This window comes from Cervus canadensis, chromosome X, assembly GCF_019320065.1.
Source record: "Cervus canadensis isolate Bull #8, Minnesota chromosome X, ASM1932006v1, whole genome shotgun sequence".
Taxonomy (NCBI): domain Eukaryota; kingdom Metazoa; phylum Chordata; class Mammalia; order Artiodactyla; family Cervidae; genus Cervus; species Cervus canadensis.
In genome coordinates this window covers 31820188-31836359 of record NC_057419.1, presented here as the reverse complement: position 1 = coordinate 31836359, position 16172 = coordinate 31820188, and the positions used below count along the sequence as shown (strand labels likewise).

The 16172-nt window shown below is 40.3% G+C and overlaps 1 protein-coding gene and 1 non-coding gene across 2 annotated transcripts in view; both read right to left on the bottom strand.

Moving 5' to 3' along the window:
- The window catches only part of LOC122435506 (fibronectin type III domain containing protein 3C1-like), a 58481-nt gene extending 44106 nt beyond the window's left edge, over positions 1-14375 (bottom strand). Inside the window, exons 1-5 of the mRNA XM_043459710.1 lie at positions 14295-14375; positions 11110-11229; positions 10735-10810; positions 8453-8529; positions 534-1069 (exon numbers count right to left, since the gene is read on the bottom strand). Coding sequence (XP_043315645.1) covers positions 534-1069; positions 8453-8529; positions 10735-10810; positions 11110-11229; positions 14295-14375 — 890 coding nt within the window. The remainder of the gene's footprint in view (positions 1-533; positions 1070-8452; positions 8530-10734; positions 10811-11109; positions 11230-14294) is intronic.
- Positions 1394-1498, bottom strand: LOC122436224. The gene has a single exon (XR_006267977.1). It is a non-coding gene; the product is annotated as a small nucleolar RNA U13 (small nucleolar RNA).
- Positions 14376-16172: the final 1797 nt, after the last annotated feature.

The window sequence follows — 16172 nt, the reverse complement described above, 5'->3', positions numbered from 1 at the left end:
AAAGCCTACTTTGCTTTAATACAGATGTTAGGTTAATGTGTGTATTTGTTATGTACTGAAATATACAGAAAGAAAAACATGAGCAAATACAGGTAGTGTTTTCCTAGGGAGTAACACTACTTCCAATTTGTAAGGTTTAAAGATGATTATAATGTGTCTTTTATAATACCACTGTATGCCGTTAATAATGAAAACATTCTTTTATGATTTTTCAATATGATTCTATAGATCCAGTCAGTAAAATAAATATCATAAATCACAGGCTATGTCAAAGTACAAAAAATTTATAGAAAATTCTGTTTATGGGCATTTTGCATAAGACATAAACCAATGCCTCTTATTATCCATCAAAATATATATGCATGAAATGCAATCATTTGTTGAATCATATGTCTTCTGCTTTTCAAATAGTTGCCCACAGCTGTTAATTTTAACAAACTAAAAAATCTCCTGTTTAAGAATATTATATACTACCATGCTGCTCATGATATATAAATGCTGCTGGTGGTGGTGGCAGTGGTGGTGGTGGCGGCATTGGTGGTGGTGGTGGCAACGGCGGTGGATGCGGCAGCAGTGGTGGTGGTGGCGGCAACGGCGGTGGATGCGGCAGCAGTGGTGGTGGTGGTGGTGGCAACGGCGGTGGATGCTGCAGCAGTGGTGGTGGTGGCGGCAACGGCGGTGGATGCGGCAGCAGTGGTGGTGGTGGCGGCAACGGCGGTGGATGCGGCAGCAGTGGTGGTGGTGGTGGTGGCAACGGCGGTGGATGCGGCAGCAGTGGTGGTGGTGGTGGCAACGGTGGTGGATGCGGCAGCAGTGGGGGTGGTGGTGGCAACGGCGGTGGATATGGCAGCAGTGGTGGTGGTGGTAGCTGCTGCGGCACAGGCTCTTGAATGTAAGGTGGCAGAAATTCCCCTTGAGATGTGGGATATATCAGTTGAGTGGCTTGTGGATACATAAAAGTTGGTGCCATGCAGTGTGATACTTGTTGTATAGGAGCAGACATGGTCGTGTAGTAGTCGGTTGTCTGAGGCACAATGATAATTTTTCGAATTCCATTTTCTTCCACCACCTAAGATGGAAAACAGAGTCATAAACATATTAGAATCCATAAAAATCAGCCTTTTCCTACTATGATTTAGATTTATATTCTGTGCTCTAAAACCATAAAGGATCAAACACCAATAATGAAGTAAAACAATGTCAAGTGGGAGGCAAGATATTTCTTCCTTTCCCATACATTTTTTAAAAATGTAACTTTTGACAATAGATAATATATTGTCATGGTTCAAAACTATAATGTATAAAAAATACATGAAAAATTTCTCTCCCAAACCTTATTTCCTTATTTCCCTCTAGTTGATTACTACTGTTTTTGGTTTTTTTTTTTTTTTCACGTCAGACAGGTAATGTGCCAATGTCGTAACAAGGTTTGGAGGGAGACACATGTCACGCAGCAGCGTGAACACCCAATCATCATGCTCATGAACTACAAAAGGATCTGTTCTTGGTTTCTTATGAAAACTTCCAGAATTTCTTTATGCCTTGCAAGCAAATAAGAATACAGATTCTTGCTTTTCCTCATTTTAAATTACATACAGGTAGCATTATTTGCACATTCTGTAGTTTGTTTTTTACACACAGAAATATATCTTGAAGATCTTTCTATATCATACATAGGGCTTCCCCCCCCCTTTCTTGCATTGCTGCTTATTTGCTTAGTGCTCCATTATCTCATTAAATGGATATACTTCAACAGTCTTCCATTGACAGGCTTGTGGGTGGTTTCCAGGCTTTTGTGATTACAAACAATATTATAAAAAATAATTCTTGTACATTTATTATTCGACATTTATAAAAATACATCTTTGGATAAATTCCTCAATGTAGAACTGCTGGATGAAAGGGTACATGCATTTATATTTTTGTTAGACATTGCCTAAATAGATAATTCCACTTAGAATTAAACCATATTATATTGACTTTCGGGCTTCCCTGGTAGCTCAGCTGGTAAAGAATCTGCTTGCAATGCAGGAGACCCCCAGTTCGATTACTGGGTAGGGAAGTTCCCTTGGAGAAGGGATAGGCTAACCACTCCAGTCAGTATTCTTGGGCTTCCCTGGTGGCTCAGATGGTAAAGAATCCATCTGCAATGTGGGAAACCTGGGTTCGATCACTGGGTTGGGAGGATCCCCTGGAGGAGGGCATGCAACCCACTCCAGTATTCTTGCCTGGAGAATCCCCATGGACAGAGGAGCCTGCAAAGCTATAGTCCATGGGGTTGCAAAGAGTCGGACATGACTGAGTGACTAAGGACACACACACATATTGACTTTACTATGTTCTTGATCTCCACAGCCAAGCAATAGAAAAAGACATATTCTCAACTATAAAATTTCTGAGGCAGTGTAATATCTTATTAATCTCTATAGGAGCCAAAGCTCTCTGCCCATTTTCAGTTCAGTTCAGTTCAGCCACTCAGTCGTATCCAAATCTTTGCGACCCCATGAATCACAGCATGCAAGGCCTCCCTGTCCATCACCAACTCCCGGAGTTTATTCAAACTCATTTTAGGTACTTGATAAACATTTGAGGAAGTTTTAAAAAGTGCCCATTGTAGGCTGCCATCAAAAAGTTTACAAGCAATAAATTCTGGAGAGGGTGTGGAGAAAAGGGAACCCTCTTACACTGTTGGTGGGGATGAAAACTAGTACAGGCACTATGGAGAACAGTGTGGAGATTTCTTAAAAAAACTGGAAATAGAACTGCCATATGACCCAGCAATCCCACTGCTGGGCATACACACCAAGGAAATCAGAACTGAAAGAGACACATGTACCCCAGTGTTCATTGAAGTACTGTTTACAATAGCTAGGATATGGAAGCAACTAGATGTTCATTGGAAGACTAATGGATAAGGAAGATGTAGTACATATACACAATGGACTATTACTCAGCTATAAAAAAGAATTCATTTGAGTCAGTTCTAATAAGGTGGATGAAATTGGAGCCTATTATACAGAGTGAAATAAGTAAGAAAGAAAAACACCAATGCAGTGTATTAATGAATATATGTGGAAATTAGACAGATGGCAATGACGACCCTATACAGTTCAGTTCAGTTCATTTCAGTTCAGTCACTCAGTCGTGCCCGACTCTTTGCAACCCCATGAATCGCAGCACGCCAGGCCTCCCTGTCCATCACCAACTCCTGTAGTTTACTCAAACTCATGTCCATCGAGTCGGTGATGCCATCCAGTCATCTCATCCTCTGTCGTCCCCTTCTCCTCCTGCCCCCAATCCCTCCCAGCATCAGGGTCTTTTCCAATGAGTCAACTCTTTGCATGAAGTGGCCAAAGTATTGGAGTTTCAGCTTCAGCATCAGTCCTTCCAATGAACACCCAGGACTGATCTCCCTTAGGATGGACTGGTTGGATCTCCTTGCAGTCCCAGGGACTCTCAAGAGTCTTCTCCAACACCACAGTTCAAAAGCATCAATTTTTCGGTGCTCATGAGAAATGCTGGGCTGGAAGAAGCACAAGCTGGAATCAAGATTGCCGGGAGAAATATCAATAGCCTCAGATATGCAGATGACACCACCCTTATGGCAGAAAGTGAAGAGGAACTAAAAAGCCTCTTGATGAGAGTGAAAGAGGAGAGTGAAAAAGTTGGCTTAAAGCTCAACATTCAGAAAACTAAGATCATGGCATCTGGTCCCATCACTTCATGGGAAATAGATGGGGAAACGGTGGAAACAGTGTCAACTTTATTTTTGGGCTCCAAAATCACAGATGGTGATTGCAACCATGAAATTAAAAGACACTACTCCTTGGAAAGGAAAAGTTATGACCAACCTTAGATAGCCGGTATTAAAAGCGAGACATTACTTTGGCCAACAAATGATCCACATAGTCCAAGGCTATGGTTTTCCATGGTCATGTATGGATGTGAGGTTGGACTGTGAAAGAAAGCGAGCCCTGAAAGAATTGATGCTTTTGAACTGTGGTGTTGAAGAAGACTCTTGAGAATCCCTTGTACTGCAAGGAGATCCAATCAGTCCATCCTAAAGGAGATCAGTCTGGGTGTTCATTGGAAGGACTGATGCTGAAGCTGAAACTCCAATACTTTGGCCACCTCATGTGAAGAGTTGACTCATTGGAAAAGACCCTGATGCTGGGAGGGATTGGGGGCAGGAGAAGAAGGGGACGACAGAGGATAAGATGGTTGGATGGCATCACCGACTCGATGGACTTGAGTTTGAGTAAACTCAAATCTATACACCTATACACAAGACCCTATACACAAGACCGCAAAAGAGACATAGATGTGAAGAACAGACTTTTGGGCTCTGTGGGAAAAGGCGAGGGTGGGACGATATGAGAGAATGGAATTGAAACGTATATTACCATATGTAAAGTAGATGACCAGTGCAAATTCGATGCATGAAGCAGGGCACACACAGCTGGTGCTCTGGGATAACCCAGAGGAATGGGGTGTGGAGGGAGGTGGAAGGGCGGTTGAAGATGGTAGGACACATTACAGGTCCACCCATGGTTGATTCATGTTGATGTGTGGCAAAAACCACCACAATATTGTAAAGTTATTAGCCTCCAAATAAAATAAATAAATGAATGTTTAAAAACGTGCCCATTGTAGCCTGACAACTGACAATGAAATACTACTGAACTGAAAATACTAAGTAATTTGAGGGAATAATGTCCACACAGTGTCAGAAGCCTTTACAGTAGCAATTGTAGGAGATAATTAAGACTGGTTAAAATATATAGAAACAAACAAAAACAATGAAGTATTAATGAATATGAAGAGATATAAATTCATTAGATGAATAAGGCATTATTTACAAGACAGTCTGGGGAGTGGTCAAGGTCAGGAGCGGTGGCTGAGAGGAGCAACCCCACATCCAAGGTCAGGAGAGGCAGCTGGAAGGAGATACCCAACTTCCAAGGTAAGGAGCAGTGGCTGCGCTTTGCTGGAGCAGCTGTGAAGAGATACCCCACGTCCAAGGTAAGAGAAACCCTAGTAAGACTGTAGGCTCTGAGAGAGGGCATCAGAGGGCAGACAGACTGAAACCACAATCACAGACAACTAGCCAATCTGATCACATGGACCACAGCCTTGTCTAACTCAATGAACTAAGCCATGCTGTGTGGGGCCATCCAAGACAGATGGGTCATGGTGGAGAGGTCTGACAGAATGTGGTCCACTGGAGAATGGATGGCAAACCACTTCAGTATTCTTGCCTTGAGAATCCCAAAAACAGTATGAAAAAGCAAAAAGATAGGACACTGAAAGATTAACTCCCCAGGTCGGTAGGTGCCCAATATGCTACTGGAGATCAGTGGAGAAATAACTCCAGAGAGAATGAAGGGATGGAACCAAGGCAAAAACCACACCCAGCTGCGGATGTGACTGGTGATAGAAGCAAGGTTTGATGCTGTAAAGAGCAATATTGCATAGGAACCTGGAATGTTAGGTCCATGAATCAAGCCAAATTGGAAGTGATCAAACAGGAGATGGCAAGAGTGAACATTGGCATTCTAGGAATCAGCGTACTAAGACGGACTGGAATGGGTTAATGTAACTCAGATGACCATTATATCTACTATTGTGGGCAGGAATCCCTTAGAAGAAATGGAGTGGCCATCATAGTCAAAAAGAGAGTCTGAAATGCAGTGCTTGGATGCAATCTCAAAAACGACAGAATGATCTCTGTTCATTTGCAAGGCAAACCATTCAATATCACGGTAAACCAATCTATGCCCCGACCAGTAACGCTGAAGAAGCTGAAGTTGAACAGTTCTATGAAGACCTACAAGACCTTCTAGAACTAACACCCAAAAAAGATGTCCTTTTCATTATAGGGGACTGGAATGCAAAAGTAGGAAGTCAAGAAACACCTGGAATAACAGGCAAATTTGGCTTTGGAGTACAGAATGAAGCAGGGCAAAGGCTAATAGAGTTCTGCCGAGAGAATGCACTGGTCAGAGCAAACACCCTCTTCCAACAACACAAGAGAAGACTCTATACATGGACATCACCAGATGGCCAACACTGAAATCAGATTGATTTTGCAGTTAGTGATGGAGAAGCTCTATACAGTCAGCAAAAGCAAGACTGTGAGCTGACTGTGGCTCAGATGATGAACTCCTTATTGCCAAATTCAGACGTAAACAGAAGAAAGTGGGGAAAACCACTACACCATTCAGGCATGACCTAAATCAAATCCCTTTTGATTATACAGTGGAAGTGAGAAAGAGATTTAAGGGACTAGATCTGATAGACAGAGTGCCTGATGAACTATAGACAGAGGTTCGTGACATTGTACAGGAGACTGGGATCAAGATCATCCCCAAGAAAAAGAAATGCAAAAAAGCAAAACGGCTGTCTAAGGAGGCCTTACAAATAGCTGTGAAAAGAAGAGAAGCAAAAAGCAAAGGAGAAAAGGAAAGATATACCCATTTGAATGCAGAGTTCCAGAGAATAGCAAGGAGAGATAAGAAAGCCTTCCTCGGTGATCAGTGCAAAGAAATAGAGGAAAACAATAGAATAGGAAAGACTAGAGATCTCTTCAAGAAAATTAGAGATACCAAGGGAACATTTCATGCAAAGATGGGCTCAATAAAGGACAGAAATGGTATGCACCTAACAGCAGCAGAAGATATTGAGAAGAGACGGCAAGAATACACAGAAGAACTGTACAAGAAAGATCTTCATGACCCAGATAATCACGATGGTGTGATCACTCACCTAGAGCCAGACATCCCAGAATGTGAAGTCAAGTGGGCCTCTGGAAGCATCACTACGAACAAAGCTAGTGGAGGTGATGGAATTCCAGTTGAGCTATTTCAAATCCTAAAAGATGATGCTGTGAAAGTGCTGTACTCAATATGTCAGCAAACTTGGAAAACTCAGCAGTGGCCACAGGACTGGAAAAGGTCAGTTTTCATTCCAATCCTAAAGAAAGGCAATGCCAAAGAATGCTCAAACTACCGCACAGTTGAACTCATCTCACATGCTAGCAAAGTAATGCTCAAAATTCTCCAAGCCAGGCTTCAGCAATACGTGAACTGTGAACTTCAAGCTGGTTTTAGGAAAGGCAGAGGAACCAGAGATCAAATTGCCAACATCTGCTGGATCATCAAAAAAGCAAGAGAGTTCCAAAATACATCTATTTCCGCTTTATTGACTATGCCAAAGCCTTTGACTGTGTGGATCACAATAAACAGTGGAAAATTCTGAAAGAGCTGGGAATACCAGACCACCTGACCTGCCTCTTGAGAAACCTGTATGCAGTTCAGGAAGCAACAGTTAGAACTGGACATGGAGCAACAGACTGATTCCAAATAGGAAAAGGAGTACGTCAAGGTTGTATATTGTCACTCTGCTTATTTAACTTATATGCAGAGTACATCATGAGAAACGCTGGGCTGGAAGAAGCACAAGCTGGAATCAAGATTGCCTGGAGAAATGTCAACAACCTCAGGTATGCAGATGACACCACCCTTATGGCAGAAAGTGAAGAGGAACTAAAAAGCCTCTTGATGAAAGTGAAAGAGGAGAGTGAAAACGTTGGCTTAAAGCTCAACATTCAGAAAACTATGATCATGGCATCTGATCCCATCACTTCATGCAAATAGATGGGGAAACAGCCGAAACAGTGGTTGACTTTATTTTGGGGGGCTCCAAAATCACTGCAGATGGTGATTGCAGCCATAAAATTAAAGGAGGCTTACCCCTTGGAAGGAAGGTTATGATCAACCTAGAGAGCGTATTAAAAAGCAAAGGCATTTCTTTACCAACAAAGGTCCATCTAGTCAAGGCTATGGTTTTTCCAGTAGTCATGTATGGATGTGAGAGTTGGATTATAAAGAAAGCAGAGCACCAAAGAATTGATGCTTTTGAACTGTGGTGTTGGAGAAGACTCTTGAGAGTCCCTTGGACTGCAAGGAGATCCAACCAGTCAATCCTAAGGGAGATCAGTCCTGGGTATTCATTGGAAGGACTGATGCTGAAGCTGAAACTCCAATACTTTGGCCACCTGATGTGAAGATCTGACTCATTTGAAAAGACCCTGATGCTGGGAAAGATTGAGAGCCAGAGAAGAAGGGGATGACAGAGGATGAGATAGTTGGATGGCATCACTGACTTGATGGACATGAATTTGGGTAAGCTCCGGGAGTTGGTGATGGACAGGGAGGCCCGGTGTGCTGTGGTTCATGGGGTCGCAATGAGTCGGACAGGACTGAGCCAGTGAACTGAACTGAACTAGGGAGGTTTGATTAAACATCACTGCAATTGCCTTTTAGCATTCATGATAACAATAAAGTGAATAAATAAATGGTATTCTAGAATTTCTCTTATCATCCTGTAATGTAAAAAGAACTGTTAAATGGTGACTTAGTGCTAAATACCAAAGAAAACCACAGTAGTATACCTGAGACATGTAACCAGGAGGAAGATATATTGGTGGTAAAGTACCACTTGGTGACATCAAAGGTACATCAGCGGGTCCTAAAGGAGAATTATTATTAATAAAATTTTGAATAAGTTTAAAAAAATCCATTTAACTTTGCAGAGTGAAAACTAGTCCCAAGTCTTAACAAGTCACCCATTTTGAAAGTGTATTTTGTTTACTTACATAGGAGACTAGGTAGGAATGTAGATAAATCAATACAAATTCATCACAAGTGATGAAAAATAAGCAAGGTATGTAACGGGGATTAGGTGAAATTTATATCATAAAAATTTTGGCCAAATACACAGCTAGTGTATTTACTTCAAGTATAATTGTTTTTGGGCTTTCTAGGTGGTGCTAGTGGTAAAGAATCTGCCTGCCAATGTACGAGATACAGGGGACGTGGGTTTGATTCCTGGGTCGGGAAGATCCCATGGAGAAGGGCATGGCAATCCACTCCAGTATTCTTGCCTAGAGAAACCCATGGACAGAAGAGCCTGGTGGGCTACAGTCAATAGGGTCGTAAAAAGTCCGACATGACTGAAGTGACTTAGTACATACACATAATTGTCTTTTACTTACTCATTTTATTCACCTATCATAGTTGTATGTTGAATAATAGAAGTTTTACTCTGTATCATAAAATATATTTTATAGTGATATTATATAAAAAACTTAAATCAATTTTCACATGAAGGCTTTTAACTAATATTAGCAAAGTGAGATAATTTGGGAGGAACAACATAACATAAAGGACCCAATGCTACTCATGTGATGCCTTATTTTTATACTTGGTATACTTACTATCTTAAACACACATAGCATAGGAAATAAAAATACAGCACAGAATAGAGACATTTGTATATCACCATTCTTTTGTTTATCTGAAATTATTATAATTAGTGCTTAGTTGTAAAAGTATATGTGGCTTCAAAGCCTAGAATGGTAATTTGCTCTTAATAAGGGGGAAAGTAATAAAGATGAGTTTATGGTAAACTGTATATAGCAGCCATATGGAACCCAATGCTAAATGATGTTTCAAAGCAATTTGAGACATACCTCAAAATCACCTTCAGATGCAAAATAATTGGCATAAAAACAGAAAAAATCACTGCACTTTGAAATAATAGTAAATCTTTAAAAAATTTATTGTTATTATTTATGTATTTATTTTAGCTGTGCTGGGTCTTTGTTGCTGTGTGGGGTTTTCTCAAGTTGTAGCAAGCAAGGACTACTCTCTACTTGTGGTGTGTGGGCTTCTCATTGTGGTCGCTTCTCTTGAGCACAAGGTCTAGGGTGTGCAGACTTCAGTAGTTGCAGCACACTAGCTCTAGAGCACAGGTTCAGTAGTTATGGTGCATGGGCTTAGTTGCACTATGGCATGTGGGATCCTCTGGGACCAGGGATCAAACCCATCTCCTGCACTGGCAGATGGATTCATTACCACTGATCCACTAGGGAAGCCCCGGTAATAAATCTTAAATGAAGTAAATATTTATTAACTTTGTACTACTACTGAAATAATTATGTATGCTGCACATTTGCTATATACACATGTATATAGATAGATATCAAACTTTTAATAGTTATATATAAATAATTTCCCCCATCTTATACATTTTTCTATCTTAAATGTTTAGTGTAGTGCTGGAATGGGCTTCCTAGGTGGCTCAGTGGTGAAGAATCTGCCTGCAATGCAGGAGTCGCAGAGGCAGGTTCGATCCCTGGATAGGGAAGATCCCCTGGAAGAGGGTATGGCAACCCATTCCAGTACTGTTGCCTGGAGAATCTCATGGACAGAGGAGCCTGGTGGGCTACAATCCATAAGGTCACAAAGAGTAGAACATGACTGAAGCGACTTAGCTTAGTGCTGGAATAGGCTAGGCATTAAAGAGATACTTGTTGAATATATGAATGAATGAGTTGTCTGGAGTGCTCACCAGTTTCCTATCAGAGGATAGTCTAAAACTATCAGTGGTTGTGAATAGTTTCAAAATCTGGACTTTTTCAAATGGAATTCTTCAATTAATTGTTAATTTTTATAAGTACTTTACATGAAGGTCATTAGTAACACTAGCAAGATGAGTCCTGGTTGCTCTGTTGACATTATGCTCCTATGAGGAGTATATAAACTTAAGAGCATTCAATATGGCTCAAACAAGAAAGGATATTAGGGGATTAGATTACTAGTAAAATCATCTCACACTAATATTTAAATTCACCTCTATTTGATATCAAACAACATACATACTTTTACTGACCTTGAATATTTTGAATGCTCCCATCATCGGACTTGATGGTGAGGGTCTCCCCAGGGTTAACATGCACCAATATAATCTAGAAACAAACCATTCTTTAGTGGCATATTTTCCATTAATCTATGAAAAAATCATCATTGTCTTTTTGAAAAAATGTCCAAAATCACTAACTGGGGTCTCAAAATGCTCAAGGAGTAGAGTACAACTAGGCACTAAGTAAAAGCAGGTCCCCCCTCACCCAAGTAAAACTTAATATAATAAGATCATAGGAAATAGGTGTATTGAGATGGAGGAACCAAATTCCACCCCTCCAAAAAAAATCTGCAAAAAAAGAAAAACAGAAAACCAAACTTATCTGAAGGAAAAATTCAAACATACTTGTTGTACCCAGTATTGAGGGCAAGAAGGCCATCTGGTATATCTCTTGGGATGAGTCATCATTTGTGAATAATTAGCAGTACACTGTGTTCCAACAGTGGTATCCAGATAACTCTCCATCTAGTAAAAAGTAATTTTAACTTTAATAAGGTCATTTTTATACTGGCTGCTTTTGACATGGTGATGTCAAAATGATAAGCTAGAAGTACAATATTTGCTCATTTTTTTAAGCTCTGAAGAAAAACAGAGACCTTTTCGCATTTAGTTCGGTTCAGTTCAGTCGCTCAATCGTGTCCGACTCTGCGACCCCATGGACTGCAGCACGCCAGACTTCCCTGTCCATCACCTACTCCCGGAGTTTACTCAAATTCATGTTCATCGGGTCAGTGATGCCATCCAACCATCTTATCCTCTGTCATCCCCTTCTCCTCCCACCTTCAATCTTTCCCTGCATCAGGGTCTTTTCCAGTGAGTCAGTTCTTCCCATCACGTGGCCAAAGTACTGGAGTTTCAGCTTCAGCATCAGTCCTTCTAATGAATAGTTAGGACTGATTTCCTTTAGAATTGACAGGTTTGATCTCCTTGCAGTCCAAGGGACTCTCAAGAGTATTCTCCAACACCACAGTTCAAAAGTATCAATTCTTCAGCGCTCAGCTTTCTTCACAGTCCAGCTCTCACATCCATACATGAATACTGGAAAAACCATAGGTTTGACTAGACAGACCTTTGTTGGCAAAGTAATGTCTCTGCTTTTTAATATGCTGTGTAGGTTGGTCATAATCTTCCTTCCAAGGAGTAAGCGTCTTTTAATTTCATGGCTGCAGTCATCATATACAGTGATTTTGGAGCCCCCCAAAATAAAATCAACCACTGTTTCCACTATTTCCCTATCTATTTGCCATGAAGTAATGGAACTGGATGGAGAAGGCAATGGCACCCCACTCCAGTACTCTTACCTGGAAAATCCCGTGGATGGAGGAGCCTGGTAGGCTGCAGTCCATGGGGTTGCTAAGAGTTGGGCACGACTAAGTGACTTCACTTTCACTTGTCACTTCCACTCATTGCAGAAGGAAATGGCAACCCACTCCACTGTTCTTGCCTGGAGAATCCCAGAGATGGGGGAACCTGGTGGGCTGATGTCTATGGGGTCACAAAGAGTCAGACACGACTGAAGTGACTTAGCAACAGCAGCAGCAGCAATGGGACCAGATGCCATGATCTTAGTTTTCTGAATGTTGAGCTTTAAGCCAACGTTTTCACTCTCCTCTTTCACTTTCATCAAGAGGCTTTTTAGTTCCTCTTCACTTTCTGCCATAAGGGTGGTGTCATCTGCATACCTGAGGTTGTTGACATTTCTCCAGGCAATCTTGATTCCAGCTTGTGCTTCTTCCAGCCCAGCGTTTCTCATGATGTACTCTGCATATAAGTTAAATAAGCAGAGTGACAATATACAACCTTGACGTACTCCTTTTCCTATTTGGAATCAGTCTGTTGCTCCATGTCCAGTTCTAACTGTTGCTTCCTGAACTGCATACAGGTTTCTCAAGAGGCAGGTCAGGTGGTCTGGTATTCCCAGCTCTTTCAGAATTTTCCACTGTTTATTGTGATCCACACAGTCAAAGGCTTTGGCATAGTCAATAAAGTGGAAATAGATGTATTTTGGAACTCTCTTGCTTTTTTGATGATCCAGCAGATGTTGGCAATTTGATCTCTGGTTCCTCTGCCTTTCCTAAAACCAGCTTGAAGTTCACAGTTCACGTATTGCTGAAGCCTGGCTTGGAGAATTTTGAGCATTACTTTGCTAGCATGTGAGATGAGTTCAACTGTGCGGTAGTTTGAGCATTCTTTGGCATTGCCTTTCTTTAGGATTGGAATGAAAACTGACCTTTTCCAGTCCTGTGGCCACTGCTGAGTTTTCCAAGTTTGCTGACATATTGAGTACAGCACTTTCACAGCATCATCTTTTAGGATTTGAAATAGCTCAACTGGAATTCCATCACCTCCACTAGCTTTGTTCGTAGTGATGCTTCCAGAGGCCCACTTGACTTCACATTCTGGGATGTCTGGCTCTAGGTGAGTGATCACACCATCGTGATTATCTGGGTCATGAAGATCTTTCTTGTACAGTTCTTCTGTGTATTCTTGCCGTCTCTTCTCAATATCTTCTGCTGCTGTTAGGTGCATACCATTTCTGTCCTTTATTGAGCCCATCTTTGCATGAAATGTTCCCTTGGTATCTCTAATTTTCTTGAAGAGATCTCTAGTCTTTCCTATTCTATTGTTTTCCTCTATTTCTTTGCACTGATCACCGAGGAAGGCTTTCTTATCTCTCCTTGCTATTCTCTGGAACTCTGCATTCAAATGGGTATATCTTTCCTTTTCTCCTTTGCTTTTTGCTTCTCTTCTTTTCACAGCTATTTGTAAGGCCTCCTTAGACAGCCGTTTTGCTTTTTTGCATTTCTTTTTCTTGGGGATGATCTTGATCCCAGTCTCCTGTACAATGTCACGAACCTCTGTCTATAGTTCATCAGGCACTCTGTCTATCAGATCTAGTCCCTTAAATCTCTTTCTCACTTCCACTGTATAATCAAAAGGGATTTGATTTAGGTCATGCCTGAATGGTGTAGTGGTTTTCCCTATTTTCTTAAATTTAAGTCTGAAATTACATTACATTTGTAGATAAGACTTCTTCAATAGATTATCTTAAATGGGTAAATGCTAAATCTGAATCACACCCTCTTTCTTTCTGGAGACCAAGTCTGTGGGTAGATGTCACTGCTGCTCAAAATGATACTTTTAAATATTAGAAAGTTGAACTTACAGCTATGAATGGGTATAAAGGAACTTGAATCTGCTTTAGAGTCATATTTAAAATCATTCAACAGAATAGACTCTGGGTAGTATAACTTTAAGACAGATTGCCAGAACTTCTGAGCCTGCCAGTGGAGGCTGCAAAAGAATCTAAATCCACCCAAAAGGAGGTTATATGGGACCTAAGGTAGTGTTAAATATCACTCAAGCAATTTTAAGAAGAAGATAAGTAGATGTTGATAGAGACTACAAACTTACAAAGTAAGTGACCAATCATTAAAAGTTACAGTTTTTCTAAATAAAAGGTAATAATGAATTCAATAAAAATTTGACCAGTTTTAATGGGGGGGGGGGGGAAGCAAAACTGCCCTTACCCGATGTATAGGATCTCCGTTGACCAGTGGAGTTATAAGAGGCATTTCAGTAAGAGTAGATGCAAGCCCATGTTCAGTCATGTCTAAAAAGTTTGGCTTTCACAAAAAGTGATGTTTCTAAACAGAGAGTGAAAACTTAGATTAATCAAATTAAATCACAGTAATTTAAAATGACAATACCTGATGAAATATTCCTAGGAAGATCCATCGATTAATTTTTCTTTCCAGAAATATTTACTTAACTGAAATTGTTTTATGGCAACAATTCAAAATAATCATTTGTCTTCATAAATGAAAAAATGAAAAGTTCGGAGTCAAGTTTTGAGTTGTTCACTCTTCACTCATCAAATAAAGATAGCTGCATTTTACAGTGTGAAGAATGGTTTAAACAAGTTATTGGTCATTTGATTCACTCAGACCAAGTTCAGTTAATTTCCGATCTATGATAACTGCCAAATAAGACTTCATATTGCTTAGAAGGCTTTAAAAATTAACTAAATCCCTTTTAAAATGATAGGACCACAGATACTTATCTTAACTGTTTCAGATACTAAAATCAAGTATCTTAAACATAACTAAAAGCTTTAAATCCAAACCTTTATACTTAGAATACTTTCCAGGTTCAAATATTGCATGTGTAGATGGAACCAAGTGATAAAATATGGTGTAACAGTCCAGATATTTGGGTCCATATACACCTGGACAAAAATCAGAAAGAAAAATATGATATTTTTGAAGGTGGAGAAAGAGGATAGTCAAGAAGAAACCTCTTGGAGCTAGGCAAGTTCTCCAAATGAAGTGTGTTGCTGTGATTCTACATCTCCGTGGTAACTACTGATGCAAAAGAATTTTCACTATGTCATAATTCTAGTCACTCCTTACATCATTTCCTTACCAAGTTTTTTTTTTTTTTTTTTTAAATGCAGTCTTTGGAGACTTTTTACTTGTGAATATAGCTTTTCAATAATGAAAGATTTAAAGAAGTATGAAATACATCTAGCAGGAAAATGCATATATTCTCTTAGCTTAGGATTATAAGAGTTACAAACTTAATGTTCTAAATACTACTTAACAGTGAAAATCACCTTAGATGAATTTATTGGTTTTTTTTTTTTTCCATGTTAGCTATGATATCATTGTATTCATGTAACATGTCAAAATCTGGATCGGTTTGACTTTAAAACACTTTATTTATTTATTTTTTTGAGTTTCTTTTTTTTCCCATTTATTTTTATCAGTTGGAGGCTCATTACTTTACAATACTGTAGTGGTTTTTGCAACACATTGACATGAATCAGCCATGGATTTACATGTATTCCCCATCCTGAGCCCCCCTCCCACCTCCCTCTCCACCTGATCCCTCTGGGTCTTCCCAGTGCACCAGCCCCGAGCACTTGTCTCATGCATCCAACCTGGGCTGGTGATCTGTTTCACCCTTGATAACATACATGTTTCGATGCTGTTCTTTTGAAACATCCCACCCTCACCTTCTCCCACAGAGTTCAAAAGTCTGTTCTGTACATCTGTGTCTCTTTTTCTGTTTTGCATATAGGGTTATCGTTACCATCTTTCTGAATTCCATATATATGCGTTATTGTGTTGTCTTTATCTTTCTGGCTTACTTCACTCTGTATGATGGGCTCTGGTTTCATCCATCTCATTAGGACTGATTCAAATGAATTCTTTTTAATGGCTAAGTGATATTCCATGGTGTATATGTACCACAGCTTCCTTATCCATCCATCTGCTGATGGGCATCTAGGTTGCTTCCATGTCCTGGCTATTATAAACAGTGCTGCGATGAACACTGGGGTGCACGTGTCTCTTTCAGACCTGGTTTCCTCAGTGTGTATGCCCAGAAGTGGGATTGCTGGGTCA